The 15,747-nt window shown below is 29.3% G+C and overlaps 1 protein-coding gene across 2 annotated transcripts in view; it reads right to left on the reverse strand.

Moving 5' to 3' along the window:
* Nucleotides 1-15,747, reverse strand: part of LOC143229049 (protein FAM193A-like) — a 101,132-nt gene that overhangs the window by 55,475 nt on the left and 29,910 nt on the right. For both annotated transcript variants that reach the window (XM_076460757.1, XM_076460756.1), the window contains exons 5-10: nt 14,847-14,968; nt 13,476-13,667; nt 10,191-10,401; nt 8,788-8,906; nt 7,899-8,034; nt 4,564-4,676 (exon numbers count right to left, since the gene is read on the reverse strand). In XM_076460757.1, the coding sequence (XP_076316872.1) occupies nt 4,564-4,676; nt 7,899-8,034; nt 8,788-8,906; nt 10,191-10,401; nt 13,476-13,667; nt 14,847-14,968 (893 nt within the window). The remainder of the gene's footprint in view (nt 1-4,563; nt 4,677-7,898; nt 8,035-8,787; nt 8,907-10,190; nt 10,402-13,475; nt 13,668-14,846; nt 14,969-15,747) is intronic.

Below are 15,747 nucleotides of genomic sequence, written 5' to 3' on the forward strand. Positions count from 1 at the left end.
GAAAGTCAAAAAGATATGAAAGATAATTAGTATAAGACCCCTATTTTGTCCAGGAAGTCAGTTGATTCGGTGTTGCCATAGCTGCCAAACAGATCTCCTGCTGTTCTCCTGAGAGAAATTGCCAACCTATGATATAATGTTTGGAATGATTATGCCAATGACTCCTCTGTAAAGTCCAGAGAATCTCCTGCTGTTCTCCTGAGAAATCACCAACCTATGATATAATGTTTGGAATGATTATGCCAATGACTCCTTTGTAAAGTCCAGAGAATATGTTTTGCTCAAGCTTCATGTAAGCAATCAGTGTTAACTCTTCTCAAGTCCAATAATGTGATTAGGAGTTGCTGTAAAATGTATAATATTTAAAATTTAAAAACATAGTTGATTTGAGTCTAGGTTGGTAATATTTGAATAGAGATTTTGTAATATAAAAAAATGGAAATGCATTCTGAATATCAGTCTCAAATTATTTACTCTTAAATAAAAACTTCGAGTTTTGTATATTCCATTGGTGACTGTATTTTTAGATTTGACATAAATCCCTTGTCACTTGTGGTAAAGTTGAACTCCAATGACCAGCCTTACCACCCATCAGTTACCATTTTGCACTGAAGGATGTATGTAAAAAAATTTTAAGTTTTATATGTGCATTTTGAAAGAGTGAAAAAGCATGAATTACTGTGTCAATACTACTATAATTTATCAGGCATGGTAATTAAACTACATTTGGGTCTACAGAAATATGGTATTTAAAGCTTCCTTTTCTACTCTATTTTGGCTTTGATTCTACCATAAAAAGGAAGATTTTCCTGCATAAATGTTTCAAAGAGGCTGAGAAATCCATAATGGAAATATTCTGAACTTTTGTTTGGTTATATATATATATATGTCAAGGTCCAAGTAGGTGCATGTGAGCAAGTATTTTCAGAAAATAAAAAAGAAATGAAATTCTTATTTTATATGCTAGCTTGTCAATATCATTAACTGGAGTTTACTTTACAATTCATAAGAAGCTACAGACTTTGCATTTTGACATCACAAACATCTAATCTGAGCCATGTACCATGTGACACACAAAAGCTAATATTTAGGTTTGTTTTTTAATACTTACTTTTAAGTTAAAAATTAACTAATGTAGAATACTAAAAATCAAAATACCAATTTGATACCACAGTTATTGATATACATTCATAAAATAGGAGTTCAATAAAATTTTGAATGCAAGTCTACAAACGTGATAACATCCTTTGACCTCTGGTCATAGGAAGACACCCAAGAAAGGGTAAAAGCATTCATATTTATTAAAGTCAGGCAGCACAACAAACCAATTGTAAACACATTGAAATTATGGTTAACAGTAACTGAGCCAATTATATTTTAGTCATTGTTATTTTCAAAAGCTTACGTTTTCAGTTTATTTCAGCCGAAAAAGACCAACTGGTTAAAACAAATAACAGAAAAGAGGATAACACTGTTAAACCTTCAGTTCCAGCTTAAAATTTTCAAGACAAAGTGCTAGTTAATTATGAACTTATTTTTGTTTGTTTTTTTTGATAGAAAATACTTTTCAAGTGTTAAGGTACATAATATTTGTTACTAGTTTCCAGTGATTCTTAGACATGCTAGTTTAACAATAAATCAAAAGCTGACAAGTTTCAACCAATAAGATAAAAAAATGAATGCAATGCAAAGTTCAAATGAAAAACTATGAACTGTTGTTGTTTATGAAAAATAATTAAGTAAAAATTTATTAAATATCATGGTTCTCAAACAAAACATGTCTAACTTGGAGATGTAAAAGAGCAAAATTCAATTTATGTTACAAAAAAGAGAGAGTATTTCTTTATTCTCTTTATCATAAAATGAAGTCCATATAATCTCAAATAATTATTTATATTTTGTTACAGGAACCTGGTTCAACCAAAAGCTGGATCATGTACATCTTTTTAATTATCTCAGTATAACATGGGGATAATAAACAGTTTCTGAAAAATCATAATTAATCATAGCTTACTTCTCGCCAAAGAAAATTATTTACTTAAAACCTGGTAACCTAAATTTTTTAATTCTCATGCTCTAAATTTTTACAGCTAATTACACTTTAACCCGAAGTATCACAGTGTTTTAAAAAGATACGTATAAAAGCAATTAAACAGCTTTATTATCAAATTGTCTCAATAAAATTAACACCAGTATGTAGTTTATTATTAAACTTTTTTACATCATCTAAATCTTCAATTCCATAATTTACAAAGCAAATATTTAAAATCTTTCCTTTTGCCATGAAGGAGCTCAATTTTCCTCCTTTTAGGTTGTATAACAAAGATATAGCACCTACACTATACAAGTAGTCTAAACACAATCTATAAATAACGATTAAGCCAAATGTAGCTTCAGTATCCTAACATTTTCAATTGCTTAGATGTTAAGGAGTTTTCCCAATCCAGGACAGAAGTCCCACACAATGATCTTAACTTTCAAAGTGGTTTACAAAAACCATGTTCTCTTATTTGATGTACATGTCTGAAACCAATACATAAAGCTATTTTATATACAATGCCTGCAACCATCTTGTTGATACTGATGGCAAGTCACTAGTCCAAAGGATTTATTAGTGTTTTAAGGCAAAAAGCACTAAGGCTGTCCATGCTAGTTCAGAGGAAGTACCTAATATGTAATAGTTGATACTCACATTAATGATTTCTTTTTGTCTATTTATAGCTTAATTAGACAACCAGTTAAATTATAGTTGTTTTTGGACAGCCTATTTTAGTGATTTATGTATATATGAAAGGTACAAATTTAGAAGAAAACAAAACTAGGTTAGTTTAGCATGTGTTCAAGCGTAACATTTCTCTGTATTTTATGATGGCATACAAGGACCTGCTAATGTATTCCTACTGTAATATATGTTTCTCAGGGATGAATAAACTCTACTTGTTCAAACTGAGCATTTAAAACTATAAAATTAAATTCCATGTGAAAAGAAACATAGATAGAATTGTGAATATTAAAAACTAAAATTATTCCAAAATTATGTCTTCAAAAGTCAAGAAAGAAGGAAAAGGTATTGGTCATTTTATTTCATTACACTGTACACTGACAATTTAGCTATGGTTAGTGTTAGGGTAAAGTTTGTTTATATGGAATTAAGCACAAATTATACAATGGGCTATGTGCACTATGCTCACTACAGGTATCAAAACCCAGTTTCTAGCTGTACGAGTTTGCAGACACACTGCTGTGTCACTGGGGGGGATGATATGGTAAAGATAAAAAAAAAAATCAACTTTTACTGAATAAACCTTTTGATAATCATTTAGGACATTCTAGAGGTTATGCAAATATAATATGATAATTGGTATTATTCTTACTATCTAAATCACTTGGTATTCAGATTATTCAGCATCTGATTCCCAAAACTTAGACACATTTTTATTAAAAAATAAATAATTAAACTTTTTTTTTGTATACAATAGACTTGCAATATTTATTAAAACCTTCCTCCAAGTTTTATGAATATACACTTCATAAATTCAGTGTTACAGTATGTATTATTTCATGGAAGTTACAAGGTCAATCAAAATGACTGAGCCCATATGATCAAGGTTTATAACAGAATAAAGCCACCTACAGTTTCAAAGTGCCTAAACATACACATGATAAGCCTATAGAGATAGAGTACATTATTTTAAAATGATTTTAAAGCCTCAGCATGTCAGTACAGTTCAAGTCACCATGTCAAATTACACTCAACCTGAAAACTGTGCATTTAATAATAGCCCTCCAACATAGTTTTAACTGCAAAAGGATCAGATATGAATCTGTCATGCCTAAAGTGCATAATACCTCTCTGTTTGCTTTTCATACACAATATAGTGACTGAGAAAAGTGCTTTTCCTGTGTCCATTTCAAAGACAATCAAGTTATCAGATGCAGAGCTTATGGATTTCTGTATGAATGGAATAACACAAATATCACTTTGATTCTGCAGTTGCTTGAATGGGAGGTATGAGTGGAAGCCTTACCCTGATGAACTCGTACCTTTTGACTTCACTTTACAGATGGTGGTCTTTCTTGATTATGTTGCATGCTAATGATTGGGGTATACTTTTTGTCACTGGCAATTCTGTTTGTGGATTTTCACCCCCACACTGTTTATTTGCTGAAGTATGACTGGTTGCATGTCTCTTTCTGAATGGTCTTGATGCTCCAAGTCAATTCACATTCCTTTGGCCAATGCCAAGGGATATTATTTTCTTGGAAATCCTAACACCCCCATTTAAATGCATTTTTATGATCTGAGTGTATGCATATTTTGCATTGAAAGGATTGTTACAAATCCTGACTAAAATCCTGATCAAATTTTAGTAGCGTCACACTACCTAAAAAAATACAAAAATTGTAAAAATGTAGTTCTTACATATGCTATTCTACAGTGACTGGCCATGGTTATTACAAGATTTTCTGATTTACATATACATATTAAAAATAATTTTAATATAAGGTACTCAGCTCTCTGTATAAACTGTGTTCTAAAAATCTTAATTAATTATAACTCACGTTTGGACAAAAGAGGTGGTTTTACTTAAAGCCTGGTCATCAATACTTTTCCAATGTGCAGAAAAGATTTCCCAGTCTTTTTGTAACACTCTTTGTTTGGCTAATGATGCCATCTGCAATTAGAAAAAAAAAAGTTTGTAACAAATATTCTGTTGATTAGTGTCATTTTACATAAGTGCCCACTATATCTTTCATTAAGAATAACGAATATGTTTAGGCTCCATGATAAAACAACCTTAAGTACTTTACACTCTACAAAGGCTTTTCCTTTTATTTGAAGAAAACAATAAGTTCAAAAACATCAACCACTATCCCACTACAAAAAATACAGATGCACACAAAGGTACTGTTAAATAGCATATTTTAAAGGCTTATGAACTTGACTTATGAAGTCAAACATTCACACTTGCTTACATTAATAGTCACATATCAAAATATTCAAAGAAAATCAAATGGCAAAATTTTAATTTGTTCTGATTACAAATGAACTAACTAGAACTTGCATTGTTTGAGATCCTTTCTATTCTCTCATAAACAAATGTATTTAATTTTTTTACCTTGTCCACCTGCACAGAAAAAGTTTAAAAGTTACACTAAAACTATTCCTAACAATTTGTGAAATTAATTCACTATTAAGTCTACAAATCTTAAGTGCATTGGTTTGATGCACCTGTAATATATTTTGTTTCAATGTGTTGTAAAACAAAACTACCAGACAAAATAGTTTGTAACTTTAGAATTACTTTATACAGATTAAGTTGCTTCTGCCAATAAAATAGCTCACATTTGTTGTAAATTTCAATTATTAATTTTATGTCTTCCTATATTTTAAAACTTTCTCATAAGACAATAAAATTTGATCTCATTTTCATTCAAAAACAGCATGTACTTTTATCAGTGTCTTTACAACCATAGCTGTAACTAACCATGAAGACATTCAGCACGTCTTTAGTTATCTTTTGGTTTCTTTCACACACACATAAGTAACTGGAGGTTACAGCCTGACCATCACAGTTTGACCTCAGTAAAATATTGCCTCTGATTACAATGACATTTGCAATGACAATTAAATAATAAAAATAACTTTCATGATATCAAAATTTTAAGTGAGCAAATGTTACTTTAACTGATAATCAGGTTTCATTTAATATACACAAGTTTTAAATTTATTTTAAACAAGTTTATATGTATTTCTTTCTGGTGATTTTCTTTACCCATTCAGGCAATTACTTAAGCCAATAAGACTTATGCAAACAAGGCCTAGAACAATGGTCTTTCAGTAAAATTAAACTTGATACCCCTAACTTCAAATGGCTTAACTGACCTTGCTTTTTCTTGTTCCACATAACATTTCTTTTCTAATCATATTTCAGTGTAATAAATCGAGTATAAAATGATAAAGCAAGCTTTAAGAAAATCAGAAACATAGATGTAGTTGAAGTAGCTCTCACACACTTTTTATTTTATTAACATATCATCAAGCTAAGCTGTTATTAGCTTGTTTTAATCTCTTATGTTAATTTCCACTGAACTGGAAACCTTACTAGCTTTCACAGTTGAAAAGGACACAGGGTTTTTATTACACCTAATATTACTAGCCTATAGCTTCATAACATCTGAGGTTGAGAAAAAGATCAGGTAAAAACTGATAAACTACACATATTTACATTGCAAAGCTAAATTAGCCCTGTTGTGGTGAAATCTAAGAGCTATGAGAGTTGTATTATCTTAAAAAAAATATAAACATTAATGACTTCACTGAGAGCACCTTGCAATTAATGTATGTTTTTGTGTAAATTGAAATAAATAAAATGTTTTTAATGAATAAATTTCAACTCCTTAGCATTTCATTTTTTAAATGGGAAAAAATGACTACAAGTTTACCTTCTCTAATCTAATGGTGCATTAATGCTTTTAATGTGAAGTCCACCCACCCAGGCTATGAAAAAATTAATATAAAAAAATTATTGATTACATTTATCATGTTAAATTAATCCATTATTGTGTGCTGTTGGAAATCACTGGACAATCAACATGAAGAGTGATTTCAAGTTTTGTTGTACTGTTTCCTTTATGGAATTTGTCAACATTATTATTAAGTAGATAGAAACAAAAATACATTAAATATAATCCAATCAGTGTATCCAGAAAAAAATACAACAGCCTGAGATCAGCTGTAATAAGAGTTCAACTTACAACTAAATATGTGGTTTGCTAACAGCCATTATGAAATTATTTACATTTTTTTGCAATGTTCCAGTTTCTCTAATTGATTTACTATCTCTACACTTTCAAAATTCATTTTAGGGTTTTAGATACTAAAATAAAACATTTTCCTTAAACTTTTATGACCATTATTTCTCAGCTAGGTAAGTATTAGTTAAAATGTATGTACATATTTCTATTCCTTAATTTTTAAACATTTCATTGCATGGAACGTTGATGATAACAGCTACAGTTAGTGATACAGAAAATAAAAATATAAACAAACACCTTAAAAGAAAACATTTTAATATTCTTTTACAAGGTTCTAGTTATTATGCAAATAAAATTTGAAAACTGTAAGATGAAAAAAAGTATTTTTACACTGAATGTGAAAATCCCTTTGCACTGAACTATTCAGATTGAGTAAAAATTACAATAAATAATGAATTTTTAGTAGAAAAATAAAATTAAATATTTTATTTTTGTAAATCTTTGTGCCTTTAAGAAAATTTCAAAGCATTTCATACACTAATTTTATTTTTGGAGTGAAATATGACAAGTTACACTGCATTTTTGCAATCTAAGGGCTGGTAACCAAATGGTTAATAAATATCCAAGCCTTAGTAAATAGTTTTATAACAGAACTAGAACAATGCAAAAATTTAACAGCTGCCATCAAAACAATCAATTATAAAGTTTCCAAAGTTTCTTTAAACTTGTATTTTTGACAGAACAAATAACGCAGTAGTCCATGTGTTACAAAAATGTTTCTATGATAATCAACTAACTTGCTATGAAGATTTTGTACATTTTTTAAAGATTTTCTTACAAGTATGCACCCATCCCTCATTTTGCTGACATACATTTAAAAAAATTACTCAACTGTTCATTCATTATTTGTATAAGAACAAAGATGTACAATCTCCAATTCATAAGCTCTTTGAATTTTATCAGTGATTTATCTTAAAATTATTTTAACAATTCTTTTTTAAGTGTATTTTTCTTATTATTTTTAGTTGTATTGTATACACAAAATATTATTTAAGATAATAATCATGAACACAGTATAACAAAGCAATTAAATACAATCTTTTTTAATGTTAATGAACAAAACTACCCACATAACTTACATGTTCCTGAGTAAATTCGTAGAGCAACTGTTGTGCTTCTTGCCACTTCACTGCTAGTACTGTCATCTCTTGATCAAATGTCTGCAGTAGTGTAATGCTCTCATGCTGACACTTATCTCGTAACACTCCACCAATCCTACAAAAAGAGAAGCAGTTCTGAAGAAGTTTTAAACAGTTATGAAACATATAACTGCAGAATGTTCAAACTTGACAAAATAGTCATTTTACATAAAATTTAATCACATGAAATAGAGGAAACACATATTCAATTTTGTTTAACACTAATTGCAGTTCATTAAAAAATATTTTAAGCCAGAGAATACAGCCTAAAATTAGTAAGCAGAGAGGTTGGCCTTTGTGAATAAAGGGTTTCACACTTTACTACAACAAGAAACTTACCTTATTTTTATATGTAATTACAATAATATATGTGAATATATCTATACCTCTATACATATAGTTACACATGAACTATCCTTTGTTGACCACAGACACTGTTAGAATAATGTAATTTTAAATAATGTAACTCTTTGATGCTGGTTGAGAATGCATGCTATATGCAGAAAAAAATTCTTCTAACTATATTTCACTACATTACTTAATTGAAATTAATGTAATATTCATGTAATAAAGCATTTTAAGAAGCTGTCAAGTGAAATAATGAGCTATAATAAAATAGCATTCTGGAGAGAGAGCTTGTGTTCTATGTTTACTTCAAACAAAATAAAATTCTTGACACTATTATGGTCAAGAACATACATAAAACAATAAAAAGAAAAATAGAACATGTGCATTTTATTTAATGATTGAACTCTAATATATACAGTATATACTTATATATGTAGTCTAAATCGTTTGAGACAGTTTTGAAGTAAGTACCATATCTCACCTCTGATTTGATATATCAGGAAGCCCATTGTGAATAACAGCATCAGAATAAACCAAACTCTGGAAAAGATGTCTGTTTACAAGTTCCCATGTGAGGTTAAAACGTTTCATGTGCTTGGCCTTTTTGAAGAGAAATAATGACTGAGTATTAATTTATAAAATAATACTATTACTTGTACTAGAGATAATTATTATACATATACTTACATGTAATGTTAAAATTCAAGCACACAGAAGAAAATTAAAACTCTTCGAACAAAATAATATACAGGTAAACTACAAAAAGTATGGGGCAGACGACTTTCAATACTAATAACATCAACAAGCACAAATATTATGTCCTGGATAAATATTAAAAACATTTGAGCTACAAGGTTGGTACTTAATCATACTAATATTAACCTCCTAATTTATAATAATCAACTATGTACACATGATGTCACAATATGCTTTGTAGCATAACATACATTAAACAACAACAAACTTTCTCAATATCCTTTTAGAAGCTGCTTACGTTATTAATGATTTTATGCAATACACTGAATCTGATTCTTCACTTTACCATTTTAACACACAACTACATATACACACCATCCATTTATACGTGTATCAGACAGAATATTAAACTTAGTTACTTTCATGTTGATGAGTCAAGGGAATAGTTCAATCAGAATGACAAAACCAGATACAAAGGTTATTGGGACATAATGACACTGACTGAAGATCACAAGAGCAAAAGGTAAGAGCATAATAACTACTTAAAAACTAATCATTACACATTGGGTTATCTATGCCCTGCCAATCACGAGTATCAAAACTCAATTTTTAATTTTATAAACCTTTACACTTACTGTTGAGTCATCAAATGGAGTCAGTAACTTAACTATCTCATTTGTAAAGTTGTATCTTAAAGTAATGATAGCCTATCCATTTAACAATCTAATCTACTAAGTGTTATTGTGACCTATAAAGAAGTATAAAATATTTATGCATTAGTGGACAGCAACATACAGTGAATGGTCATCTTCTAATTATGTTATTTACTAACCAAGAACTTAATGTAATTATTTAATAAAATTCTCAAATTTCTTAGAAGGGTTATTTTTATTCTTACTTTACATCAATACATATTAAATCAAATAACTATTTTAATGCATTTTCAAAAGAAAATTGTAATGGTTTATCCTCATTTCAGACAGATAACTTATTACAATGGTTTTTACTTTAGATATACACAAAAGCACAAATTTTTCACTGTTGTGGATTAAATTCAGATAAATGTAAATAATTACACTAATTTATCATATGTTAATGTCTTGAAAAGTAGGCTTGACCAACTAAATGTGTCTTCATTACTTTTAAGCTTATATTTAAATAACCTTTACACTAATACTTTCGAATTACCAGATCAGACAATATTGGTGAAAGTTGCTTGGAAGCTGTGCATAGTTTTGCATACTCTTCCAATAAGGCTCGAGCAAAACTTTTCTCTCGTTGTGCAGCTTGATTTCCAGAAACGAGTTGACGCAACAACCTCAACCTCATTTCAACAATAAAAAGGTGCACTTGGGCCACCAAACACTGATAAAGTCGATGAGGGTCATGACTACAAAGCCTAGTAATAGAAAATATTCTCTTGTTAAGTATCCATCTTTAGTAGCTGAAAACGTGAAAAAATGGCCTTAAAATGTAATGGTAATCATGTAAGCCAATTAACTGCTTAGAATCAAGATATTTTGAGTACACAAACTTTTAATACGAGTAAAGTATTAGTTTCTTATTTATACAAGTTTTCAGTACTTATTAAATAATAGTAAAAAATGTCTTATTTAAATTTTCAGTACTTAGTAAATAATAGGAATAAATGTGTGTTTTCTACTGCTGTTGATAATGCATATAAGAAAATTCATTTTTCTTTTGATAAATCCTTGGTTGTTAGGAATCTTATTTATAGTCTAGAATTTTCTGTATTGGGATCAAACAGAATCAAAATAACTCAAAAGGAAAGCAAAATCTGACCTGAACACACACACAAAACATTCCTGACAAAGATTTATTAAAACATCTTGCAAAAAAGTGTGATGTTCCAAGTTCTAATAACAGTTATGCATTCTATCTTGTAAACAAAAAAGTAAGTAATGGTCCTGTATAAAAGCCCTTACATTAGACTTGCTTCAAGAAGAATTCAACATTTAGAATATATTACATATGAAGAGATTTATATACATAAATATTTATGCATGTTCTGCTTGAAAGATGAGATACACAATCTACTTTTCTTTTTATCACAACATCAGACTGTGGATATTTAAATGTGTGTATCAGTATCAGTGAGAATTTTATATATCTAACACTTTTATTAATAATGCAAGATACAGGTAAAAATAAAAATGTACTTTTATCTCATGATTTAATATTTAGTAGGTACATTTCACCACCCTATGTGTACAGGGAATGGAGGTCAAAGTGCATGTCACAACCTTTTACTAATTACATTAAAATTAAGCATGAATTGATTATATTCAACTAATTGATTGTTCTGTGATAGATGGAATCACTGAAAATAATAATCTGAAAAACTAATTACAATTAGATGATAATTTCATGACATTAGCAGCTTTATCAATACTCATATGTAATAAATTACATTAATTAATCTGGTATTTACATTCATACCATATCATGAGAGTTAGCCAAACTAACCTTACGTTACATTGACACATAATTACTAGTGTTCAAGAGTTAAGAAGCTCTTTCTGCCTTATATATTTTATAACACTGTTTTACTGCTTTAAAATTATACAATACATTAAGTAACAATATGTTATCGTATGTAATAGTTCAAGAACACAGGGAGCAGCAAAAACGAATATAATTACAGATAAAACTCTTTTCTAACTTTTTAATACAAGATTAGTACAACCTGATAAAAAAGATGTTAATACAAAAACTTAATAAAAAGCAGGTAAAAAACCAAAAAAGAGTATCTGAGCTTTTCCTGTAATTTTTAAAATATGGCTTCAAGTCTTCTAAATTGGAAATTTTATGTTGTTCTGTTATTAACTGGGAAATTAAATATATATAAGAACAAACTATAGAAAATACAAAAGTATAGCCCTTTATTATCACAGTCTTCAAACTTTAAACACAAATTCATGATAAAAATGAAGGAAAACACCACAGCAAATGCCTGGTATGTCCTAAAAGTAATCTTCCATAGAAATAAAAACTTAATATGCAAGCATCCTCACTGAGGTCAAAAAGAAAACTTACATTAAATTTTTGAATAGATTAAGTATTTTTGTAGAAATCATAAAATCAGAGGCAGCTTTCCACATTAAAAATCAGGTATAAGATTTGTTACATTCCACTTCTATAATATATGCTTCCCAGGCAAATCAAACTTAATGCTAACAAAATACAGTGAAATAATTACAATAATTTTGTTTACAAACATAAATATTTCTCTATTTAAATAATGTAAGACTTAAGTTGGCTTTCTCAATTATTCTCCATGATGTAGTAACTGAAATATATCAAACTACTACATTTAAAAAAATAAACTGCCCTCTGATAATAAATCAAAGAATAATCCAAAATGGTTACACCATACATGGTTCTGACAAATCTAGTTTTAAATCACATTTTAATTACAAAAAAGACTTCATGAATTAAACTAATAAAGTCTCAAAGCTACTAGCCAGGGAATTATCAATCTTTTTAGTAAACAGTTCTTTCTTGCATGATGAGTCAAATTTTACAGAATCACTCATAAATATCTGAAATACATATTCAAAACAACAATACAAATTTTTATCAATTTCACATTTATTTTGGGTTGTTACTGCAATTCCTTAAATTGTAATATCCTATAAATTAAATTGCAACTGAAATTTCAAATTAGCCAATGAGAGTTGGTGGTATTATTAAATATTGTTATTTATCAGCAGTTTTTATTTTTGTCTAAAATCTTAATAAGAATTTTTTTTATAAGATTTTTTCGTACCTTTGTACATGACATTTTTCATAGAATGCCACTTAAATTGTTGTTTTTTAATATGAAAAGGCTTTTGATGTGAAGACAAATTATCTGAAGCTTGTATGCTGTTCACCAGCATAACAATCCTGCTTCTCTGACAGTTATAGATATATCAAGTGTCTGTTATGAAAACTGGCATGTATTGGTTGACCCAGTTATTGAACCAATACTTTCAACAATAACATCCAAAATGCTGTTTTCATTTATCATGTCATTTTTGCATCATTCTTATGCATTTTCTTCACATATTAATTGATGTTATGAGACAGTTATTGCTAAATGCTATAAAAAACTAGAATGTTGTAAAACCAAAGTACTGTCACAATTTGTAGTTTCTAGCAAAATCAAATGCTACTAAAGATTCATAAAATCATACATCTGCTCATAGTTACAAGAATGAAAAATCTAGTTACTTTATTTTTTAAAGACTTCAAGTATATCAAAAATAACTTTTAAGAGTGAACTGAGAACTCCTCTCCCATTTTCATGGAAAAGGATTCACAACTTGGCCTTGAATTGACACTAGAAAAAGTCCTGAGCATGAAAAAATTAAAAACCAGCAGTTAATGTCTTGTTGCTTTTATTTACAAAAACCCAAATCTCACAAATATTCAATATTAACAACACAGAGTAAACTAAGCAGTGCTAACCTATGGACTAACTTTCTCAGGAATTCTACATTTGGTGGTTGCTCTCCCCTAGGAGGAAGTAGCTGTTGCTCAGCCAGAGCTTCACCAGGAGAAAGTCCTGCATCTCTGTAAATGTGATGCACAGCCTGCTTCAATTCCAACCAACAATTCCTAAGTTCTTGTTGTTCTTGTACTTGTTGGGTTTCAATAGCTCTAGAAAATATGGACAGAAATATGTAATAAACAAGTCAAGGGACTTTAAGATTTTTTTAATTTCAAAAATCTTCTTCTAAACTTGTAAAAGTTTGGTTTGTATTTCATGTAAAGCTATACGAGAGCTATCTGTGCTAGCCGTCCCTAATTTAGCAGTGTCAGACTAGAGGGAAGGCAGTTAGTCATCACCACCCACTGCCAACTCTTGGGCTACTCTTTTACCAATGAAGAGTAAGATTGACCATCACATTATAATGTCCTCACGGCTGAAAGGGCGAACATGTTTGGTGCTATGGGGATTCGAACCTGTAACCCTCAGATTACGAGTTGAGTGCCTTAACCACCTGGCCATGCCAGGCCCTTGTAAAAGTATTAATCCATTCATGCACAAATATGTGTGTGTGTGTGTGTGTGTATGTGTTTGTGTGTAGAACAGCACTGAGGTGTGCTTTCTATCAATGGTTTACATAATTTATGCACATTATGACAGAGGTTTAATATTACTTATTCATGTTGCCAAGCATCCTTACAGTTTCTTAAAGCATACAAAACTACAAGATAAATTTCTGCTATATATGATTTGAATTATCACATGCATGTATATACTTCTTAATATTTCAAAAACTAACTATTATATTTAATCCTATTGTTTCACTAAAACCACATAGGAAATATTTTTAGCATAAAAATAGTGACAAGGGAAAACATTTTGATAAATGTTGGAATGCTTTTTTATGTAACTACCTGTTTGCAACAGGACTGATATTCACATACTTACAACCAGTCAACTAGCTTTATTTATGCTTTTAAAAGCAAAAATAAATGTAAAATCTAATTCAATTAGATATGTGGCTAAAATATTGCATTTCACTCAAGAATTTAATAAACATAAATTTCATATAATTTCTTATTATACATTTCAGACATACATAAAATATCTATCAACAAAGCCAAGATTGAAAGATGTATTACAGATTGATAACTTCTAATTTGAACTTTCTATTTTCCATAAATGAAAAAAATTCACATGTAGAGATATTTAATGTACAAAAAATGTAGATAGAATAGTAAACCATGTATATATAAAAAAATTAGAAGAATCTTACTCTTAGAAAATATCAGTTTTTTTCGTCTTCCAATGCAATTATTAAAAAATAAGTATTAGAAATTTTTTTTCACCTTCTTTCATTACAGGTTTCACACTGACAAACAGAAGACAAGTCATCTTCTCCAGAAAAATTCACTTCTTGAACGTCTTCATCATAAAATGTTGGAGAATTTCTACTTTTAGGGATGTAGTCCTGTAATAAATAAATGTTTAAAATAATTTTTATAATGCATTATACATAAAGACATTAAATAAATTCACATAACAATGAAAGGCAATTACTTTTTTTTTTTGGTATACATTAGCTCAGTAATAATTAACCCTCTCCCCACATGTTTGCTACTGTGCATGTCATGAAATTTTTAGTGAGTTACATTCAAAATATAAACTACATTTATGCTATACCAATTAATACATCATAAAGTCATAGCTAATAATCCATATTTTAATAGCATATAGGTTTTAAATTCTTAATTTTGTAAGGCAATATGAAAAACAACCCTGAACTTCCCTAGTCTGAGAAAGGTAACATTTTCCACAGGCATTCCAACTTTACTATTTTATTCATTACCCCTCCAATAAGTACAAAATTTAACACAAATTAATTACTCACTATCAAATCATCATAACTTAGACAATCCATAATTTTTATAGCTTTCAAGTTAGTTTGGTTTTACAGAGCCATGAAATAAGAAAATCAGACCCCTATTTCCACAGCAATTCTTTCAAAATTGTCGATAGTTCCTCCCTATGTTTAGTGTAACTTATAACCCAGAGAAATCCAAAGTTTTCTACTATCAAATGATGTGCTATCTTGTTTTCTGTAAATAGAATTGTCAATTTCTTCTTTAGTATAAGCTTCGTTCCCATGGGAAACATATTAACTATCTTGAATGAATTTGTAATGGCTCTTGTCACCTAGTTAGAAAACCAGAAAAACAGCCCAGCTAACATCTTCTATGCAGCTTAGCT

The sequence above is a fragment of the Tachypleus tridentatus genome, chromosome 10, assembly GCF_004210375.1.
Source record: "Tachypleus tridentatus isolate NWPU-2018 chromosome 10, ASM421037v1, whole genome shotgun sequence".
Taxonomy (NCBI): Eukaryota; Metazoa; Arthropoda; class Merostomata; order Xiphosura; family Limulidae; genus Tachypleus; species Tachypleus tridentatus.